The sequence below is a fragment of the Caretta caretta genome, chromosome 10, assembly GCF_965140235.1.
Source record: "Caretta caretta isolate rCarCar2 chromosome 10, rCarCar1.hap1, whole genome shotgun sequence".
Taxonomy (NCBI): domain Eukaryota; kingdom Metazoa; phylum Chordata; order Testudines; family Cheloniidae; genus Caretta; species Caretta caretta.
The window spans coordinates 62,279,451-62,302,908 of NC_134215.1; the positions used below are offsets into that span (position 1 = coordinate 62,279,451).

General features: G+C 39.3%; 1 protein-coding gene across 4 annotated transcripts in view; it reads left to right on the forward strand.

Moving 5' to 3' along the window:
* Positions 1-23,458, forward strand: part of MYO5A (myosin VA) — a 213,993-nt gene that overhangs the window by 102,778 nt on the left and 87,757 nt on the right. For all 4 annotated transcript variants that reach the window (XM_075133075.1, XM_048866652.2, XM_075133076.1 and 1 more), the window contains exon 4: positions 2,759-2,903. In XM_075133075.1, the coding sequence (XP_074989176.1) occupies positions 2,759-2,903 (145 nt within the window). The remainder of the gene's footprint in view (positions 1-2,758; positions 2,904-23,458) is intronic.

Below are 23,458 nucleotides of genomic sequence, written 5' to 3' on the forward strand. Positions count from 1 at the left end.
TAAGTTACCTACCCTAGTTGTTAGTTCTGCAATTTCATATTTGAGTTCCTTCAGAACTCTTGGGTAAATGCTATCTGGTCCTGGTGATGTATTAGTTTAATTTATCAGTTTGTTCTATAACCTCCTTTATTGACACCTCAATCAAGGATGGTTCCTCAGATTTGTTACCTAAAAAGAATGGCTCAGGTATGGGAATCTCCCTCACATCCTCTGCAGAGAAGTCTGATGCAAAGAATTCATTTAGCTTATCCACAATGGCCTTGTATTCCTTGAGTGCACCTTTACCACTTCCATTGTCCAGTGGTGCCACTGTTTGATTGATTGTCTGGCTTCCTGCTTCTGATGTACTTAAAAAAAATTGCTATTAGGTTTTCAGTCTTTTGCTAGTTGCTCTTCATATTCTTTTTTGATCTGCCTAATTATATTTTTACCCTTGACTTGCCAGAGTTTCTGTTTCTTTCTATCTCCCTCAGTAGGATTTGACTTCCAATTTTTAAAGGATGCCTTTTTGTCTCTAACCACCTCTTTTAGTCTGTTGTTTAGCCATGTTGGCATTTTTTTGGTTCTCTTGCTGTTTTTTTAATTTGGGTTACACATTTCATTTGAGTTTCTATTATGGTAGTTTTAAAAAGTTTCCATGCAGGTATTTCACTCTTTGGCTGTTCCTTTTAAATTTCCAGTTAACTAACTTCCTCATTTTTGTGTCGTTCCCCTTTTTTTGAAGTTAAATGCTACTGTGGTGGGTTCCTTTGGTATTTTTCCCTTTACAAGGATGTTACATTTAATAACATTATGCTCACTATTACTGAGCAGTTCAGCTATATTAATTTCTTGCATCAGATCCTGGTCCCAGCCTCTTCATTGTGCAACTAGCTTAACTGTAGTCTTATTTATTTTTAATTTTGTGTGGGTGAATCTGGCTTTGCTGAGACACCTAGAATGGTCTGGGCAGGCATTGTTCATCCTTCTGCACAAAGATCTGCCAGTGCACCTTAATCCTGATTTGTAGCACCTCGACTGTTCCATTCCTGTGCTCCTACCCAGCTCTGCCAGTGTACCTTGATACTGGTCTGTAACACCTCTGCTATTCCATTTCTGGGCTTCAGTCAAACTCAGACTACAAATTGTTTGGTACATCTGTGATGGGGACTAGAATATGATCCAGTTATTTCCTTCTAACTAACTTTTTATTAGCTGCTCATATTTTCAGTTGCAGGATTTATAAAATTGGCACCTAAAAAAATTCCCTTAACTTGCAGGTGGGTAGGTGTGCATGTGTTCATTCTTGACTCCTCATTAAATCATAAGGGCTTCACATCTTTTTTTTAAAAAAATAATAGCGACTTTAAGTTCAAGTCCCTGAGTAATCCCAGTGAAGTCATGGCTGATGGAAAAACACTGAGGTCTTTGTATCACAGATTACATAGTTATGTCTTGATGTATAACATGTAATATATTTAACGGAGCAGAAGAGAATCCTTCCAATCCTTTTCTGAAAGGTATTTGCTCATTAGAAAGCTTGTCTGTATTTTTATTTTGTTGTTTGCTTGATCTGTAAATATATGACATGATTTAGTCATCTGTAAAACTGGGATGATATTTGGAGCAGCAGGTCCAGATTTCAGATGCCTTTTCTTTGCTATTCCAAGAAAAATGTTCCACCTACTTTATGTCTCAGTCATAATATTTAGGCCTGTTCAGTGTCTGAATTACAGACTTTTAGTGCTTTATTGAAAAAGTGAAGGTTGATTTCTGAGTATATTTAGATATGACACTGCTATAGAAATATCTGGTATGGGGGAATGAGGTAGATACGTTCATTCAAGTTGTCTTTCATAGAATGATCCCTGGTGTGCTTATTAGACGGCCACAGCTAGGGTTACAGATTCTTTCTGTCCACATGGCAACTGCTTCCCTACGTGGCAGTCATGAGAGACTTGAAATGGGAGATATAGTAAGTTACAAATATTGGCCTGACTTTCAGCTTGGTCTGAAATAATTGTGGGAGTGTGTTATAGAACTTTTAAATGTCTAACTATTTGTTTTCAAAGTTCAGTCAGGAGGCTAGGTGTGCCAGCTCTATGCAGTACATGTACATTTATTTCTGAGCACTTGTTGGAGGCCACTATTCAAAATCCGGCCATTGTTTATTAGAAATATTTATACCAGATTTCTAATACTAGTTCTTTTATACTAAAAATTTATAATATTGGCATGTGATGCCATAATATCATACACAAATGGTTGACATGTCTGACATCATTAAGCCATTATGGGAGAAGTGGGCATTATTTTATTTCAGAGCCTTTCTGTTAGATCCCAACAATTGTAACTGAGCAAATCAGAGGCCATGATTTATAATAAAAGATGGGAGGTACAGTCCTCACTGATCTTGTTACTGGATAGAGCTGGCCGTTCATCATCAGTCAATGTCAGGCTGACTTACTCTAAATTCAAGCAACATTTCATTCTTCAAACCCAAAACTTTAAAAATGGGGAAGGGGTAAAAGTCCTCCCTGGCAATTTTCTTACAAGCAAGAAAGTAAACTGTGTTCAAACTTTCAGGATTCAAATTTAGTACCTAATCCAAAACCCATCAAAATATTGTCTTTCCATTTACTTCAGCTTTGGATCAGGTCTTTATTCTCCTCCAAGCTAAACATTTAAGAAAGATTAGAACAACATACACCTGGCTTTTGACACTTTTACATTTCTAAATCAGCCATTATTAATAGCTTTTGTTCCATTTCTTTTGTAGGTATCGTCTTGGTAGCCATAAATCCTTATGAGCAGCTACCTATCTATGGCGAAGATATCATCAATGCATACAGTGGTCAGAATATGGGGGATATGGATCCACACATCTTTGCTGTGGCTGAAGAAGCATATAAACAGATGGCCAGGTTTGTGAAAAAACAACCTTTGAATTCTGTGTTTCCCATAGGAATGAGGTCTTAAGTTCCCAGTCAGTGGACTTGATTTTGCTTTTATTTGTACTTAGTAGATGGTGTTAAGTCTGTTTGCTCCACTGTTTTATTAAATTTCAAAACCTAAAACCCATGAAATTAGCAAAACAATAAAAACAATCTTTTGTCTCTTACAGACAGTACTCATTTGATAGGTAATGGGAAGGATCCATTGGAACTGTTCTGAATTTAGGTTTAAAATTTGATCAGATCTGTAAGGGACAATGTTGTTTCAGACTGATAAGTAATAGAGGGCTATTTTTGGACCACTAACTATTTTTAAGGAACAAATAATTGTGCTTTAAGAATGCAAATATTTTACAGTATTTACGTATAACCCCAACAGAAAAGATAGTTAATCTATGGGTAATCTTAACAATACCCAGACTTTGGAGAACTGTCTCTTACCCATATCAGTGAAGCCAGAGCTATACAATTTGGGTTTGGAAAATAACTCAGCATCCAGTATTTTAAGGGGCAAAAGAAAATTACATAGAGAGTGTCTGAAGGGTACAGATACGTGAAATTAAAATACTGTAATGATGCCACTACTGCAAGACAGTGAATTCTTACTTTAAGTGTTCTTTGAAAACGGATTGTTCAACCTAGGAAAGTGGGCTGTGAAATCCAGCCTGTCTCTCTCAAGGTCATGCCAACCTGACAATTTGAAATATTTCAGTTTTTTGAAAGGGTGTGTCTTCATGTACAGTTAACAAAATTGATCCTCATGTCCTATTGTTATGGATAGAAGTTTTTTACATCCTTGTCCTTCAAGACATATAGCCAGTAAACAAGATGGCTGAGTTTTTCATTGTGGTGTGGCAATTATGCAGTACCCTCTGAGAATGGAGCAGAGCGCAGATGGGGTGAAAGTGATGAGATGGACACCTTAGTTTAACTGCATGCTCAGTTAAGAATGTGTAAGGGAAAAGGAGAGAATAATATGCTTAAAGGGCAGAAGCCCGGTGAGTCCTCTATGTGAAAACACTGAGTTGCATGTTGACCACATAATACACCCATTTCAAAAGAATAGTAGAGCATGGTGCAGTAAGTGTTGATGTAGCATGTTCATAGACTGCTACTGTCTTGAAATACCCGACATAAAGACTGCTATGTATACCTTGCATACATGTACATGCTTTTTCACAGCAGTCTTTATGTCGGGTATTTCAAGACAGTAGCAGTCTATGAGTGAGCTACATAAGGTACCCAACATCTAGATTGCTATGTGTATTTCAAGAACTTGACTTGGAATCTACACTCCACCTCCAAGCACCCCAAGGACGAAGAGGGGAACAAAGAACCAAAGAACAAAATAATGCCAAGCTGTCACGGATGTACCATCTGCTGATTAAACATCACTTCAAACGAGGGAACAGTGATTGAATGTCACTTCAAACGTAAAAGCAGCGTGATGAAGCAAATTCCATAGACTGGTATAGGAGTGAATTCCTATAAAAACAGAACCTAAAAACTGAGAACTTTGAGTCTGGTTCTGCAACCATCCTCAAGGAGCATCAGATAATATAACATTGCCCGCATTCTCCACCAATTATGTTATACCAATAAAATAAAAACCAGGAGGATCTTATTAAAGGGGATAAGGCAAAATGCCACATTTATTGTGAATACAGGACGAATCAGAGTAAGCAATCAGTTATAGCTATAACATTTCATTCACTCACACACACCATACACACACAAGTTCTGCAAAGTTGTTATAGTTACCAGCCTACGGGTTGCTCGTGCCAAGTCACTGGCCAGGTAGCCTAGACACGAGGGTGGAGCTGAGTCTTGTCAGATGCACATCTGATGCTCCTGGAGGGTGGTTGGAGAACGAGACTCAAAGTTCTCAGTTTTTAGGTTCTGTTTTTATAGGACTTCACTCCTATACCAGTCTATGGAATCTGCTTCATCACGCTGCTTTTATGTTTGAAGTGATAATCAATCACTGTTCCCACGTTTGAAGTAATGTTTAATCAGCAGATAGTACGTCTGTGACAGCTCAGTGTTATTTTGTTCTTTGGTTCTTCATTCCCCTCTTTGCCCTTGGGGTGCTTGGGGGTGGAGTGTAGATTCCGGTTTGCCCTCGGGGTCACCCGGTCATTTCACTCCATACATTCTTCAGCCATGTGATATTGGGATTGTAATTCTCAAGCCGGCATTTCTAATCTTTTATCACCCGTTCAAGCCAAACATACATTTGCATTCACCCTCTATTTCACTTTAAAATATTTCTTATTACATGTCTATTTTATTACCTATCCTTCCTTTAACATAGCCCTTCCACAACTACTGGGGTATGCCAGGCCTCAATAGATCTGTCCATACTACTCGCTACACAGGAAAAGAAAACAAGCAAGATAAAGAGTACCAAGGGTGAGAGCCAACAAAACTTATTGTTGTGTTCCAGAGGACAGTTGTTTTTACAAAGTTCTTATCACTTCTTAGAACAGACTCTTTGTCTAGGGATGTGCTGGTACAATTAGCACCAACCTTGTAAATTTTACAAAGAGGCATTTATTTCAATTAGTGCAGCCTTGGTGTCTTAGCTGGGAAACATATCTCTTTCTAATGTTCAGGCTCAGCCTAGGGCCTGGATTTAAATTTTAATCCAACACAGCAGTCTGTATGTCGGGTATTTCAAGACAGTAGCAGGCTATGAGTGAGCTACATAAGGTACCTGACATCTAGATTGCTATGTATATTTGAAGAACTTGGCTTCGACTAAAGAGGTGTGTATAGAATTTGGTGTGGATGAAATAGCAATCATATTTTCGCTTATAGCTGCTTCCATCTGGGGGACTCATTGCTTTACAGACATTAATGAATTAACCCTTGTAAATGTCTGTGAGGTGGTAATTTATTTCTGTTACACAGAAGGGGAACTGAGACAAACAGGCAATAAGTGACTTGCCCAAGGTTACCCAGTCTATGGCAGTGTGACCTCCAGTCTTGTGCCTTAACCCAACACCATCCTTCCTCCAGCAATATTTCAGTAGTTCCAATTTCTCGAATAATAACTAATTTCTTTTAGAATGCGTTATGAGATGTTAACAGATGTGGAAATGATATTTTAAAATATTTAGCACTAATAAACTGAAATCATTTGTTTGTGTGCCTAGAGAATGTTATAACAAATTTATTCCTTTGTGAATTTATTTATAAAAGTTACTGTCATTTAAAGTGTAATTTAAGCATACGTTGGAATTATAGGTAAGTATTTCAGCACCCCATTCATTAAATAACTATACAGAATTTCTCTGCACTGAAGTAGTGAGCTACTTGTTTACATATTATGCCTATTCTTAAGTGCTTTTTTCCTTTCTCCATTTTGTACTACTTATCTTTTCTTCCGTTTGCCCTTGACTCTTTATTTAACATGCCTAATGTGTTGTCTCTTTATGTCCAGGTTCTTAGTCCCTTACTATTATTAATTTTTTTTATGATGATGCATATTATCCTCCTCTTTGTGGCTTCTCTCTGGGCCATTACTGTTTTAATCTCACTTTTATTTGCATTCTTTAGCTATGGAGGCTAAAATCCATAATACATATTAAAATTGCAATTTGTCTGTTGGATTTTTTTTAAAAAATAGGTTAAGTCATCATAGGCTTTAAGGCCAGAAGGGACCATCATGACCATCTAGTCTGACATCCTGCACATTGCAGTCCATAGAACCTTACCCACCCACTCCTATAATAGATCCATAATCTCTGGCTGAGTTACTGAAATCCTCAAATCATGATTTAAAGACTTCAAGTTACAGAAAATGCACCATTTACACTACTTTAAACCTGCAGGTGACCCATGACCCATACTATAGAGGAAGATGCGAACCCCCAGAGTCCCTGCCAATATGATCCAGGGGAAAATTCCTTTCCGACCCCAAATATGGCAATCAATTAGACCCTGAATATGTGGGCAAGACCCACCAGCCAGACACTTGGGAAAGAATTCTCTGAAGTAACTCAGAGCTCTCCCATCTAGTGTTCCATCACTGGTCATTGGAGATATTTGCTGCTCGCAATCACAGATCAGCTATATGCCATTATAGGCAGTATCCGCCATACCATCCCCTCCATAAACTTATCAAGTTCTGTCTTGAAGCCCTGCTCCCCTAGGAAGGCTGTTCCAGAACGTCTCTCATCTGATGGTTAGAAACCTTCATCTAATTTCAAGCCTAAACTTGCTGATGGCCAGTTTATATCCATTTGTTCTTGTTTCCTTAAAGATTTGATTATTTCATTCTTCATTAGTGATTAAATATTCATATGACTGCTATATTTAGGGCAATAATCTCAGTGTTTTATGGTAGGCCTTGTTGTATTCTCTTGGAAGGTCATGTTTTCCCATCCTTTTTAATTCTTCCTGATACTATATATTTAAATGGTCTCTAGTATAACTAGTCATGATACTCTTTTATACCTGAAATTCAGTGGGTATATCTTAATATTTGCACCTTGGAGCTACTTTAACAATTTATATATTAATGTTTTTTTGGTTTTGCCAACTTGATTATTTCCCCCCAATGTAGATGATAGATGACCTGTCTATGGTTTCCTGGAAGTGTGGACAGTTCCATTGAAAGTATTTGGTTATAAGTTAACATTGACCATTAATTGTTTGCACTGTGCTTTGAAAAAGTAAGGTGCTAAGTAAATGCTGAATGTTAGTATTACTACAGTCCATAAGGCTCACTCCTAGCGTCAGTGGGCACTGACTGACATTCAGCAGCTCACAGCATCAGTTCATATAAAGCAACAAATCTAGGTATGTTTTAGATCAAGGGTGTCAATCTTACTTTGTAGAGAGTTCTGAATTTCAATTTTAATGATAGTCCATGAGCTGGTAGATACATTTAAGACTCCTCCACAGTGGAGTTAACTGTTAAGCAGATGTTTTTGAAATGTCAAGGGTAGAACATGGCCTTTTGTTTCTTTTACTCCCCCATTTTCTTTTCTCTTGTTCCCTCTTTTCTGTCTGTGTCTTTTTTGCTTTCTGCATCTCCCTTCCTGCCACAGCTACCAGCTTCTCACTCTGACCGCTTCCCCACTCCACTGCTAAAATAAACAATGAAATAGTTAATGCTTACATTTAAAATGTCATTAGACTTCAGGGCTACCAACCCAGTGAAATTACTGGCAGGTGGGAAAATTCTATTCACACCTCTGCAGACTCAGACAAATGACACTGCATCGTTCTACACTCAGTTCAGATTTGAAAGGTTGTTTTTGCAAAATGAGGGCTAGATATTTCTGTTTTAAAAAAAACAACAAAAAAACCCCTGAGATTCTGCAGAATCTGACTATGCCGTGCAGGTCACATAACTATCTCCTGTGGGACGGATCTGGCCAGTGCAGCGTGGTTGAGATCTCTGTTTTTACATCACTTTTGTGCATATGGGCCCAATCCTGTAAATCTCTACTCTCAAATAATTTCACTGGGATGGATTGTACCCTTCTTGCCCTGCCTCCGGTACACTCATGGAGGGGTCTTTGCCCAGATCTCCTCTTCCATGTGGAAAGGGGGTTCAGCTGCCTCTATGGCATTGATCCCACCCTCTCCCACCTTGATCTGGTAGAGCCCAGTCTGGGGGGTCTATCCTGGGGGAAGCCAAGAGAGGATCAAACAGGCTGAAAGAGAACATATCAGCTCCTTTCCAGCCTTCTGAATCTTATGCATAGCATCCTGGAGGCAGCTGTGGCCAGGAGAGTGTCTCTGTTAGAGCTACTCCAATGGAGTCACAATATCACGAAGCTCCACTGGTGGGAAAAAGCTGGTGCAGAGGCTCAGGCTCTCAACCCAGATGATCCAGGCATCCCACAGCTCCCTGGGATCTGCCAGATTTGGAGGGTGAGACACGTGACTGTTTTGCTGTGGGACAAACCATTCTCCTGACAGGGTGATGTTGGGGAATCTCAACAAATGATTCCTTGCAGAATTTTCTTTCTGTGGAACCCCACTCCGGGTTTTAATGTAGAAAGAGACAGTACGGCCCACTGACTTCTGTGGAGCTCCTCTTGTGACAACTTGCATGAATAATTCTTACTAAGGTGAATACATTTGCCTGATAGGTCCTTATACTGGTAATTTTACATTGGACAATGAGCATGAATTTTCCCTTGAGCCTTCTCTTTCTATTTCTATACGTTTTAGGTTTTATATCGTAACCATTGCCAGGTTGTGTGTGTGTGTGTGTCTTGCATGCTCTCTCTCTCTCATTCCTCATATGTCAAATGCTTCATCTGAACAAGTTTAAACAGATTTTGGCCAGACGTTTTAGTAAGATGTGCAATAGAAAAAGAAGCAAATGGCCGTTGACACACTCGTCTCTGTCTTGGAAACATAAATCACATAATTAGCATTTGGACCCTTGCATGTTTTGACCTCTTTTTTTGGAACTACAATGCTAAGTGGTGTAAGAGTCAGCATTTCCCAAATGTTAACACAAGTTGTCTTATTTCAGTCTTACTCCTATAGAAAATAACTGTGGTAAATACGTGACATAAGTTGGCAAACATTGATTTTTTTAATTGCAAATGCTGTACTTGCCCATGAAAGCAGTCCTCTAGGGAATTACAGTGCTGTATCTTCCAGGCTGGTTCTGTGTTGCCTTTTCTCTGAGTACAACCTGCTGATACTCCAATTTACAAAATATTTCAGTAAATTAGTAAACCTTTTTTGGAGGCATTCCAAAATCAGCATAAGAAAGCTGTAACCCTCAACAGGTACAACTCCTCTTCCCTTTCCCTCTTTCTTTACTGTTTATGATGTCTGTGTCTGAAGAGAATATGGGGATGATTGTGAACTGCAATAACACAAGACTTATTATTTTCAGATTCCTATCAGTATAATATATAACTAGAGGTTTTACAAAAAGAAAAGGAGTACTTGTGGCACCTTAGAAACTAACCAATTTACTGGTTTTAGTTGACTCTATTCTTTTCTATACTGTGTAATGGGAGCACATTACATGTGTATATTTAGGATAATCACGGTGCATTCTCATCCAGGCTTAGAGTGGCTCCTGGATACTGTTGAAATCACCATTTTCAATTTAAATAAAAGAACTTGCCTGCTGGTTCTGTAGCAGAATCATGCAGAGGAGATTCAGTTGGAAATAGAATTACATAATGATGAGAACCCTATAAAACTCAACAAATCCCGGAGTCAAAAGGGACACTGCCAAATAATTTTGTATTAAAAATAATAATGATTTGACAGAACCTGAGGTGAATAGAATTTTTTTAAATTACATTGTTTTTAATGTCAGCTTCTCCTAAATACATCTAAATATATCTGTACCTTGGCAGTGTTGGAAAGTAGGCTGAGGAAAACTGAGTCAATTAATGTTTTTTGACTCTTTGAAATTTCACTTGTGCCAAAGTGCCAAAATTGTTTCACAGAATCTGCTTTTACCTTCAAAACATTGCACAGAGGTATCTTGGCAACCACCTTGGGAAATTTTGGCTCATGGACAGATAGCAGTGGGTAGAAAAACATATGAACAATCACACACATTTGTAATGTATACACAAATATTCATCAGATTAGGTGGAGATGGAAATAGCACTTCATAGACTAAAGGAGGAGGAAAAGGCAGGATAGTCCAGTGGTTAGGGTGCTAGTCTGGGATGTGGGAGTTCACGGTTCAATTTCCTATTCCTCCACAGATCTTGTGTGTGACTTTGGGCAGTCAGTGTCTCTGTGCTCAGTTCCCAATTTGCAAAATGTGGGTAATAGGGAAGTGATATCTCATAGGGGTGTTGTGAGCATGAATATATTGAAGACTGCAAGGTGTTCTGATACTATGGTAATAGGGATCATATTAATACATAATCTGGATAGACAGGTATATGCAAGGAGATCTTTATCAAATATTTAAGGCTTCCCTTTAGTATATGTGCAGACATGTTTAGTAGTGGTAAGAGGTAAGAAGAGTAGAAACAGCAGCCTGATCTTTCTACACAACAGAAGCAAGCAGTGACCTAGATGATTAGTGAACTAGAGGACAATGGCCACTTTTGAGAGCTCTGGCTGCTTATTGGGAGAAACAGGGCCATCTCCCCAAAGTTCAGTATCCTGGGGTTAACATGGAGGTAGTGGATTCTGCCATTTCCTGTTCTGTTTCACCAGTAATGGACTCCTCCTTTGGCTCAGCTACTGGTTCAGCTGTTGCAAGCTCATCCTCCTTCCACAGACTCTGGAGATGCAGAAAGCTCTCAAATGGAGGTGGCGTCTCCCTCTTAACCAGAATTTGGAGGAGTAAGAATGTGCAGAGGGCATTATTGTTATGGTGTGGCAGCTGACAAGCCAACCTGTTCAGAATAGTGTCCCCAAACCATGACTGATTTTTATAATCTGCACACCATATGACCACAACAGGGAATAAATTGCAATCCATAGTATTAACGTAGTCAAACTACATATCGGAGCACACAGCAAACTGATCTCATCAGAATAAAGATGGTAGACCAGCCTCAACGTGGAAAATTACATATGAATGTCGTGACTGCAGAATCTTGGAGAGTTCAGAATGTGGAAATATACCTGGCTTATGGACTGGGGAGACCCCATCATCTTACACAATCTTTTGTCCCCACATGGTTCCCTCTATCCTGCAGGCTCTGTGCAAGATACTTTTCTGACAACTTCCCAATGTTCCTACCTACTGTCATCTTCTTGTGGAGAAGGACTGATGACCATCTCCCAGTATCTCTTTGGTGGATGGACCACTCTCCCCTGCAGAGTGTTTGGGGGGGGCAGGTAAAGCAGCTCTTCACACTTGTGCGCACACAGAGGCTCTGCCCATTCATGGACCAGGACTCCATTGTGCTGGGTGCTTTACACACAGAACAGAACGATGATGGAGTTATATGAATTTGCAGCATCTCACTGGAGTAATTTGGTTTAGGGTTGTACTCATAAAATAAGAATTAAAAAGGAAAATGTCCTTTCCTGCTGAAGGTAAGTGTATTTGTGAATTATGAAGGACATGTAGGCCCCCCCCCCACTGGGACTGTGCTTGCTGACTGTGTCTTCAAGATGCAGCTATGATATGTCATAATTGACATCTAGTCTTTTGTCCTCCTTGTTTGGACTAATGATTGTCTGCAGGCAGTGAAGGGGTTAAATGTGGTTATAATTGGAGCCTGGAGTTCATATGAGCTGTCCTGCTGATTTCTGTGCAATAAGCTTTAGCAGCCTGTTGCAGCAATGACCTCAACCAACTAATCCCTGGGGAAATCAGTTTCATTTTGCTGGGTCATCTTTGTGCCCCTCCAGAGTGCAATCTGTCATGATTTTGGAGCCGGTGCTGACCACAGTTTTCTCCATTTGTATGTGTTCAGTATGTCCAGAAAAACTACAATTAATCAATTATAGTTTCACCTCTTGGCATTTTTACATTCTAGAGCTACACTTCCAGGACCCAATTAAAATTGTAAGCTATGTGAATTGCTGTTAATATGTCTTGTTTGTTTAGAAACTGTACATGCTGTTTTCAAGGTTGTTCCTTAAAGCTTTTACCAAGTCGCTGTTGTGCAGAGTCACGGAAGGTTGACAGACTTAAGGAGCTTCAGTCTTTTGTATGGAAAAGAGCATAGCTGAATTCTCAGTAAGTCTGTTTCTGGAGCATAAAATCTGGAGTGATGAGTTAATAATACCTAGGTTTACATAGTGGTTTTAATCTGTAGATTGCACACATTTTACAAAGGAGGTTAGCATTATTATCCCCATATTACAGAGGGGGAAACCAAGGCACGAGAAGGAGAAGTGACTTGCCCAAGGTCACCCAACAGGGGTTTGGTGTCCTAAGCAAAGACATGGTGTAATATTTAACACAAACAAAGGGTTTTATGTCTGGCAAGCATTTTACAGACATTCTCTAGGTCAGTGGTCTCCAAACCTTTTGGATCGCGCACCTCCAGGGCCAGCTCTAGGGAAGCGCAAAAAAAAAAGAAGAGCTACCGCTGGGTGCAGCCAAAGATGGAGCGGGGCTAGCCGAGCGGCCGCTGGCGTGCCACCGAAGACTCAAAGGTCCGGGAGCACTGCTGCCACTGTGCCAGCAGCGCTCCTCCTTCCGCGCACCCCCAGGGACGGTCTTGTGCACCCCCTGGGGTGCGTGCACCCCACTTTGGAGACCACTGCTCTAGATAATCCCAACACATCCCTCTGAAGTCGGCCAGTATAATAATGGCCATTTTTTACAGTAGTGAAACTGAGGCATATTTTGTCTTACTTGCATCTCATGCTTATTAAGCATGAAGTACAGCAGAACCTCAGAGTTACAAACACCTCAGGAATGGAGGTTGTTCGTAACTCTGAAATGTTACTGTTCTGAACAAAATGTTATAGTTCTTTCAAAAGTTTACAACTGAACATTTACTTAATACAGCTTTGAAGCTTTACTATGCAGAAGAAAAATGCTGCTTTTAACCATCTTAATTTAAATGAAACAGGCACAGAAACAGTTTCCTGACCTTGTCAAATCTTTTTTTAACTTTCCTTTTTTTTAAAGTAGTTTATATTTAATACTGTACTGTACAGTATTTGCTTTTTTTGTTTGTTTGTTATTGTTGTCTCTGCTGCCTGATTGTGTACTTCCAGTTCCAGCTGGGGTTGACCAGTCAGTTCATAACTGTGGTGTTCGTAACTCTGAGGTTCTATTATAGTTAGGGGGGAAATTGTCTTCTGGCTGGTAATACAGGAGCTGTTGTCATGACTCAGGGTAACAGGACTTGTTCTCATGATTCAGGGTAAAGTAAAACGTATGTCAGCAGTGGGGAGAACCTGATGCATTGCTTCTGTGAAGGGAAGAGTACTTCAGGTCAGGGCATGCTGGAGCTGGATAGTCAAGATGGTATTCAGGGCAGAGAGAGAACAGTCAAGAATAGACCAGGCTGTGGAAATGCAGCATGTTAACTCTGTAACAGGAGTAGTGGCACAAGTTTTGTGATATGTAAAGGCATACATGGTGGTTTGCACTAATATGTAATTTCTTTATTCATAATGTTGTTCATACAAAAATGCCAATGAATGCTTCAAAGCAACATAGACTCTACTAATAATACTTAGAGCTTACATAGCGTGTACACCTTCAAAGTGTCTTACAAACATTTAGCTAATTAATCCTCACAACAGCCCTTTCAGGGTTGAAAGAATAATTATCCACATTACACCACACCCTTCTGTACATGCAAATACAAGTGAATTATTCATCACTGCAGAGATGTGGATAGAATTCAAAGATGTGGCTCAGAAGCGAAGGAGGTGATTATGGTCAAGTTTGGGGGAGAATGACTGTCAGAAAACTAAGAGACATAAGGAGTAAGAATATGTTTGTTAGAGTGGGATAGGAGTCTTGGGCTATGGATAAGAGGTGAGTTTTGAAATAGTATTTGTGGGGGAATCAGCTAGCTACAGGGGAGGTTTTTGCAGATGATGGTGGCATCCCAGGGGAAGAACCTGGCCACTTTCCTCAAGAGGCAAGATGAGGGGGCAGTAAGTAAGTCTGCTCTTTGAGGAATATATTTGGTGAATTGGAAAATAAGGAGGGATGAGGCCAAAGAGATGGGGAATATTTTGGCATTAAGGAGACTAGGGAGCCAAATCCAGAAAGCCAGAGGATAATGAACTAACTTAGTGATTGAAGAGAATTGTTATCAAAATACTATGTTCACAAGATTAACAAAGGGCATAATCTTGTTCCCCATACCCAATGTGATAAGTCACTGGAATGCTGAACAAATTTAGAAAAGGAACATTTTAATCTGGTACTGTTTTCGTTTGGTCTAAGAGCTTTAGAAAATTGCTCTTTTTTAAAGAAACGGTTACATTACTTCTACTTGAAAAGCAATTTCTGGCTTGCATAGTTGCCAATTTTTAAAATGGCTTTAACAGGCCTCACACTGCCTGCTGCATAGTATGGGCTCAGTTTCCAAAGACCTTCACAATGGGTGAGCAGCGCTACATGTGTACAGCCTCATTTGCACCTACAAAAATACACAGCGGAGAAAACAAGAAGTTGCATATACAGTTTCCAAAGTGATGCACAAATACAAAATTTTGCACGTGTAATGGGGCAGACATGGTTTGCACCCCTTGCCGGTTGTGTGTGGCTTTAAAACGTCAATCCTTTATTTATTAATGACACTGCAAAACTAAACTTCCGCTAGTCTTTACATACCGCAATGTATAAGGTAACAGCTTTTTCTGAGCCGTTGGCATGTCCTCCTTTTCTCTATCTAGCACCCACTGAAATCAATGGGAAAGAATCCTTTGGACTTCAGTTGCCCTTGGATTATGCCTATAGTGAGAAGGTGTACAGGCCAACACACTAATCCATGTAGTCTGATGCCTCGTTAAGCAGGGTATAAACAACAGGTTTTGTTATTTTGTCATGTATTTTGTTAATTGTTATTATGCATTCTCTCAGTAATACATAGGTGCTCCTTAGCCTCCTAAACATCTTATGCCACGGCATTGTCTTACTCAAGTCCCTGATCACTCTTCCTATTCTTTAGCCTCAATCCTGCATTCTTCTACAACCAGACTTTTCTGTTCAGTGGAAAGTGCCCTGGTCATATGAACATTGTGTAAGATCTCAAGTCCCTGCAGATGAAGTATGTAACCAATTAAAGACTGTTTTACTTTTAAAAACATTTTATTAGAAAATTACTGTAAAACCAAATGTAGATAAATAGAAGGGAGCTAATCCTAAAGTCCTTAATTCAGCATAACTCCTGCTGATTTTAGTGGCAGTTATGCTTCAGTAAGGACGTTAGTATTTAATCCAGGATATTGTTTGTGGGGTGGGGGGGTGGTAACCCCGCAAAATACAAAGATTAAAAAATCCATCTTGTTCTAATTAATGCAGCAAGTCAGATGTGGAGAACTGGTCTCTTTTGAGATACTGCCCATTTTGGGAGCATGGGGGAAGGAGGAAACAAGAAGGTTGAGGTGCCACATTCCTGCAAAGTTAAGGTCTCTCTCCTAGATGCCTTTTTTGGATGTTTTCAGTGCACTCCTCCTGAGGATAACGGTACATTCAACCCAAGCAACACTTTGTTGTCACCCACTGTAAGTTTAATAAATTGCTTTGTGTGAAGGTCAGAGAAAATTCATATTATGGAGAATTTTTAATTTGCTATTGATATTAACTACTTGGACAGCTCTGCCACATTGCTGTGGGGAAAAGGACTCAGATTTTCCATGAAAGGAGTTTGAAAGCTTTTACCTGGCTATTTTATTCCAAGAAGAGACCCTAAATTAACACTTTATATGGAAGCAGGAAAGATGTTAATGAAATACTTTTAGGGTTTATGTAGTTATACAGGCATTTGAAGATACCAGAGTTGACTAAGATTTTTTCTTATCAATGAAATCAGTTTTGTGGCTATATTGAGCCTCAGTAAATAACTTCTTGTTTAAAACTCTTTGTCATTTGGAAATCATGATGGGTAGAGTTCATCACAGATGTAAGGCCACTGAAATTAGTAGTGTTACACCAAGGATGCATTTGGCCCTTGATGTTTTGAGAGAGAGAGAGACAAACACACACATAAATTAGCTCAGAAGTATCAGGATCTTCTGAAGAAATATCAAATGGCAAAGAAGCAAATAACTCAGTAGGTATTCCACTCTAACCTCCAATTTGTGTGTGTATATGTGTTAATCATGTTTTTTGAGGGAGAAGAGGGTAGTTATAAATATTCTCCTTTTGCCTCCTCACTTCTTCAGCAAAACTTCAGTGACTAGCTATATTTTAAAATCCATTTTAGCATTTTCACTAAGTTTGCAAGTTATTTAAGAAAATTATTTTAACAATTAATGGAATTATTATTATAATACTTAGTACTTACACAGTGCTTTTCATTTTCAAGTCACTGTTCAAACCTGATTTCCTTGCTCTCATCAACCAGGGACCTACATGGTTGATGCTCCTAAATTCAACACGAGCAGAGCTTTTTAGAGCAACCCCATGGGACATAACTGATCTTCAAAAAAAGAAAAGGAGTACTTGTGGCACCTTAGAGACTAACAAATTTATTTGAGCATAAGCTTTCGTGAGCTACAGCTCACTTCATCGGATGCATGTAGCTCATGAAAGTTTATGCTCAAATAAATTGGTTAGTAAGGTGCCACAAGTACTCCTTTTCTTTTTGCGAATACAGACTAACACGGCTGCTACTCTGAAAACTGATCTTCAGTTACTCAGCTTGGTAAGGCACTTTATAAGTACATGTAAGAGAAAAAGAAGATATCTAAGCATTCATGACTATAGGTGCCCAATGCTATAAACAGTTTCTTTATTATGGTTATGTGCTGTCATTGAGTATGCTGCTTGCATTAACTGGGGATGTTGACAGATTGATTCCAGAAAATACGACAGCTTCTTTTAGCACTATGTCATACCATGGTACTAGCAGGATAAAGGCAGACGTCTGATTGGTCACATCCACACATCGGGCAGGTGCACATATTACGTGCATGTATTTGTGCATTCGCAGTTTTGAAATCTGTGCCTGTGTTTTAACAATGTAAGAGGTGAGCAAATGTCTCTGATTTAAATGGTGTTAACGTTCTGTGCATTAAATCATATGGATATAATTGGACCTGTGACTGACAGAGCAAGACTTGAAATGTGCTAGAGTTCCAAAACTGACACTAATTTGACTTTTTGTCATTTAAAAAAAATTATCAAAATGTGCTGGCATAAGTTATTTTCTTGGGTTGGTTTACCCGCTGCTATAATTCAATTGTAGGCTGACACATCACTGGGGAATCAAACAGGTTCCTTCTTCTGCCCGTCATAGGCATGACTCTCACTGACGTTAATGGGAATTATTTGTATGTGTTTAAAGGAGAATCTAACCCAAAGGTTCCTCTGAGTCATAGGCTGTCTCCCTTGTGAACTTGCATCAGGCTAGCTTTCAAGAGTTCTTTGATAAATTAAAACTCACTGTTAAAATGTCCAAAGCAGTTTCAGGTTAGTAAGCATTTCTCTACCACAGATTTGCAGGAGAGAATCTGCAGTAAGAGGAAGAGGTGAAACTGTAATTGATTAACTAAAAGCTACTTATGGGCCTGGTCTTGTATTGAAGGCATTGGGAGTTTGGAGTGTTCAAGGACTGCAGATTCAGACCCTCCAACAACTATTTACTCTCTGTTTGTTTAAGAACTAGAAGCCTGTTCCATCCTGTTGGTGCCCTTACCAGTGATGTAAGCACCATAAAATATGAAAACAAGAAGCCAACGGTGACCCCTTCAAAATATGGTGGAAGACTCATTAAACCTTTCAGCACAGGAGATGGGAGAAGAAAATAATCCCTTAAGTATTACTCTTCAAACAGCTTCAAAAGCCTCCGTAAATTAAAAATGTGCAATTAATAAAAACCAAAAGATCCTTCTCCAAAAGCCTCCATTAAAAAAGAGCCCTCCAGATCAAAAGACTCGGGCTGTTTTGGATCAAAGGGGAAGCAAGTTCCTAAGCTCGCCTCATTTAATGTGCCCTGCTAGCTATCCTCTCTCCTTTCATCCTGAGAGAGCTTCCCCTGAAGCCCCTCTGCTAATCTCAGCTGTTATAGTATGGCATGAGGAGAGAGGAGGTCTTTCAAGTAGTCAAGGCCTAGACCAGCTGTAGGTTTATAAGTGATATCAAAATCTCAAATTCTATTCTACCTACGTATTTTTTTCAAGAACGTAATAACTATTTCATTTATTTTGTTGTTCGTGTTACGGCTATGAACCTTAAGGACAGGATGAAGTGATGTAGCCTAGCCATTCAGCCATGGAAAAAACAAACTGTGCTTTGTTGATCACATGGATAAAAACTGTGCTTTGTTGAAACGGATAAAAAAAGACAGCTCTGTGCTTCTCTAGGTCCCACTGAAATAACCACTGGCAAGTAGCTATTTAGCATTTGAGTGCAGCTAGTTCAAAAATTTGGGCCCCGGAGGACTTTCTTTTGGTATGTATTTAGCAGACAGGAAGTATATATTCATTGGGCCACTTTAGTGCCATTTTATTCTATACATCTTGACTATCCTAAAACATTCAAACTGTTTGTTTTGGAAATGTTGGTTTCCATACTATCAAGCATCTACTTCTTAATTTGAAAATTCGTTCAGTTTGGGAGCCAGAGCCAGGAGATTTTGTGGTCTACAGGAATAAAAAGGGGGTTGGAAGTCAAGAACTCTGCAGCTGTAATTTCATTGTTGCCTGTGGTTTGCTGTGTGGTCTGAGTTTTTCCATTTGTAAAATAGGATTGTTAACACCTACCTTCCAGGATGGTAGTGAGGATTAACTAGTTAATATTTGTAATATTTGTAGAGAAGGGTGCACATAAATTGTGTGTACTATTACAGTTGTGCATGCAAATAGTCCAAGTGAGCATTTGCATGCACAGTTTCCATGATTCTGGCCAAGACACGTTAATTGTTCACAGCATTTTCTGAAAGGGTCATAAACTATGAAATAAACTCTAAATATTTTTATTCCTAGCCTGGTTTGTCTTTGCATTGGGCATTCAGGATCTGTGGGCTCTCAGGTTTTGTTTTTGAATATCCGCTCTAGACATTTTGAATCAGTAAAATAAAAGGCATAAAATAATACTCACCAGCAAACCTCAAAATACCTCACAGCAAATCTAGAATGTGAATTTGTTAAACTCTTGTGTTTCTCTGTCTCTCTCTCTCTCTCTCTGTCTGTGTGTGTGTGTGTGTGTGTGTTTAAATGTCTGATAGCAGTGCTGGCAACTGGGACTGGGAGGGGGTATATTATTTATACATATGTCTGAGCATGGAGGTTGCTGTCAGTAATCCTATACTCCTTTCTTTTCCCAGGCTATAGTACTTTCTAAAATTACATCCTTAAAATGCAAAATAGCACAATCTGCCTGTCCCACTGAAGTGTGATACTCTGTTGAACAGAGCTCCATACTGTGATGTATTTCTGTGTCCAAACCAATTAGGCTATAGGTAGCTGCTGCTTTAGCATTGACTTAAAAGGAAGCAGAATTACTTCAATGCTGAGTGCATTTGAAAATCTTACCCTTAGATTTTAGTGAATTTTAGAAACCCAGGTGTAGTAGTAACTACTATTAATAATCTTATTTAAGGGGGGAAAGCCATTAGACTATCCACTCCATCTCCCTGCCAAAGCAGGATTGTTTCCTACAAGCCACTTTCTCATCTCTTGCCCAGTGCAATTTCATTTGTATATTACAAAAATATTTTCTCCATATATTACATTTTAAGCCATACTGTAGGCACTCCTGTTTTGCTGTTGGGCTTCAGGTAAGCAGAAAAGTTCTTTAGCATCAGATTGTGCAGTGGTTTTGTAAAGCTGATAAATGTATATTGGGAAGTATGTTGTGAACTCAAGCTTCCAGGGACAAAGGGAGAGTGCTGATCTACTTCTCCGTTTGGCACTCTGATAATAAGATTCCTCATAAATGTTGCTTGTCATCATTGTTGTGGAGGTATCCTGAATTCTATTCAGTTCTGTTCAGTGTCTGTCCTCTGTCATACAATAAATAGAGACTTGTGCTGTTTAATTAGAAGCTTTGTAAAATTGTTATTAAAATTTACCAGTCCAGGCACAAAGTCTGCTTGTCCATCCTTTTACCCAGATTACTGACGATGAAAAATTAATGAAACTAATGACTTATTTTGAACTAAGCCCGATTTGGCCATGCTTATCCTTCCGATCTTCCTCCTTATTTTAAAGTAAAGTGAGTTGCTACTGCGGAGAGATAAAGAGGCATATTATTTTTCTGTAAACATTTTAATGTTTGGCTGAAATAGTTCTTGTAAATGGTGCCTGTCAAGGACTTTAAAACCATTTGAGCCATATTTAGATCTATTCTGGATGATGTAACAAATCTCTGTCCTGAGGATAAAACTGCTAGGGTGGGAGGAAGAAAAAAGAGGTGGAACACTCAGAGCTGATGTGTGTATCAGTTTAGAGTCTGAAATCCAGAAAACAATTTAAAATGTGATAATAATAATAATCGTGGGCAGGTTTAATGGCACCTTTTGTATTTTTTCTTAAAAGGGAAAATTCTCTATTCTCCACATGCTGCGGCACTAAGGAAACTGTTCCTCTTCAGAGCTAATAGTGAAGCATAACTGAGACTTCTTTTGATCTCTCAGATGTCTCCAGGCATCTGAAGAAGTGGGGCTTTTACCCACGAAAGCTTATGCCCAAATAAATCTGTTAGTCTTTACGGTGCCACCAGACTTCTCATTGTTTTTGTAGATGTTAACATTGTTGTTCCAGATTTCCAATAATGTTTTAGACCTTTGCCACTGTTGCGTCATTAACGTCCAGAAAAGACCATGATATCATAATTAAATAATCATGTGTAAGGTGCTCTTTAAATGATATCTTCATATTAAACGCTATATTTCAGCACTTTTCGGTATATAATTTGTCTATAGGTATACACGCCTTGTAGTAAGAGAAGCAGATTGAGCTGAAACAAGCTTCTCATGTCAGTTTGTGCTAGCCCTGGGAAACATAAGGAACAGAATGAGACATTTTTATTATGGTGTTCCATTCCTGGAACTAGAGTTAATGTTCTGTCAGGACTTCTGTTATAAATCCATATTATCTGAGATTATAGTTTTGCAAGTGTGTGTGTGTATGTATGTATAATATAGATAGATCTGGTGCCAAGGCTTGACATGTGGGCACCTAATCCAAATCCTGAGAGTTAAAGTTCGTAAAAGATTTATATGTAATAGTTTCAACATGTTTTTCTTGGGGCGGTAAGTGAACTTAGTCCTGAAGAAAGTTGCTAGGTTGGCAGGTGGAACTGAAGTCCTCTGTTTATCCAGACAATTTGTCCAGCACAGGCAGTAGCAGTTTGAGCTTCCCTGCCAATCTTCCTGAATCCTGCCCTCCCTCTTTCATCAAGGGGTAACAAGGTAGCTGAGTCTTGACAGATGTTCAGTCTTTGGCCTCTCTCTGACTGTCATCCAGGCTGCTAATTAAGATGGGCATGGTATAGGTACAGCTAGTGGTGGTTTTTGATGGGAGCTCTTGTCCTCTAGGAACCAGACTGAAATTTCTTGTATGTCACTCAGCAACCTGCAGATGATAATGACTCTTGATCACTATCGGTCTTGTCTCGATCAAAGCTGGTAACAGAGAAATGAAAGGCTTGTTATCTCATTGCACATCTCCTGAGTTCTCTGGCTGCTGAGGTTGCACCATAAGTTTCATGTTCTAAGAACAGTGAGACATTGTTCTTTCCATACTGTGGAGTGCCGGAGGAATAAAAGGCTACAAGCTGTTCTGCATTTTGGCCCATTTTGACAGAATGTAGGGATTGTCTATGTGAGAGAGAGCCCAGACCATTGTATTTTGGGTTGGGCCACTTGCAAGTCTTTCAAGAACTACAGCCTTCTTTCTACTTTTCCTTTTTCATCCTCAGTAATTAGTTCATCTCATACCATGCCCTGATAAGCAGAGATACAGTCTCTTCCTCCTATGTATACAGCCACTGGTTACGCCTCTGTTTCTGATGGGGGAATGAGGAAAAGAGTAAGTGTCTTTCTCCCTCCTTCTCCTGATGCAAACTCTTGATTTTTTGCCACAGGAAGCCCCATAATGCTGCCTCCCTTATTCACCCAGACTGGAGTGGGTGCACTAGATTTTTTGTTCCTTAGAATGGAAGCAACCTAACAGGTTGGTGGCTGCTAAGCGGGTAGGAATAACTAGTCAAACCACATTTCCCTGGCATCTTCTTTGGGGAAATTGCTTTCTGCACTGAAGGAGGATTTTTGAGGATGGGCAACTCTAGCCAGGAGAGAGGCTCTTTTTCATTGGATTTGGACAGGTGCAACATCTCAAGCAATAGGCCTGCACTACCTATTATCAGATGTTAAGGTGAGTAGTTACACTTTGTCGTGACTTTTCCCTCTGAACCTGTCAGCTTAATATGACAACGTTGCTGTATTCATTCATGCTTAACACTTTGATAAGCCAGATGCTAAGAACGAACACACACACACAAAGGTTTGTTTTTACCTTGTTAACCTTTTCTTATTTATTTAAATAATTGTTGCTTTAGTTTTGGCTTCTTTTTGCCAGGATGTGGCCAACCTGCTTTATCACTAACTGTATTCAATATAAATCAGGCCTCGTCTCTCTCAAAGGTGTGATGAAAATAGTCCTTTTAGTATACAACTCTGTGCTGCATGAAATGCACTAGAGCTATGTTCTTATCAGGCGTTTTGGGGATATTTTTGGAGACAGATAAAAGATGGAGAGAAATAGCATGGTCTGTTAATTTAGTATGGTATTCACCATGGTTATTATGGTCTCTGTTTTTTTGTGTTTTTTTTTCACTAAAGCCTCACAAGTATAACCTCAGATCTCCTGCATACTGTCAGACTGCTTAAACAAGAATCATTTTGATTGTTTTTTAATTAAACTGATAGATGAAATATTCTTTCATGCCATCTCAGCATGCATTCACT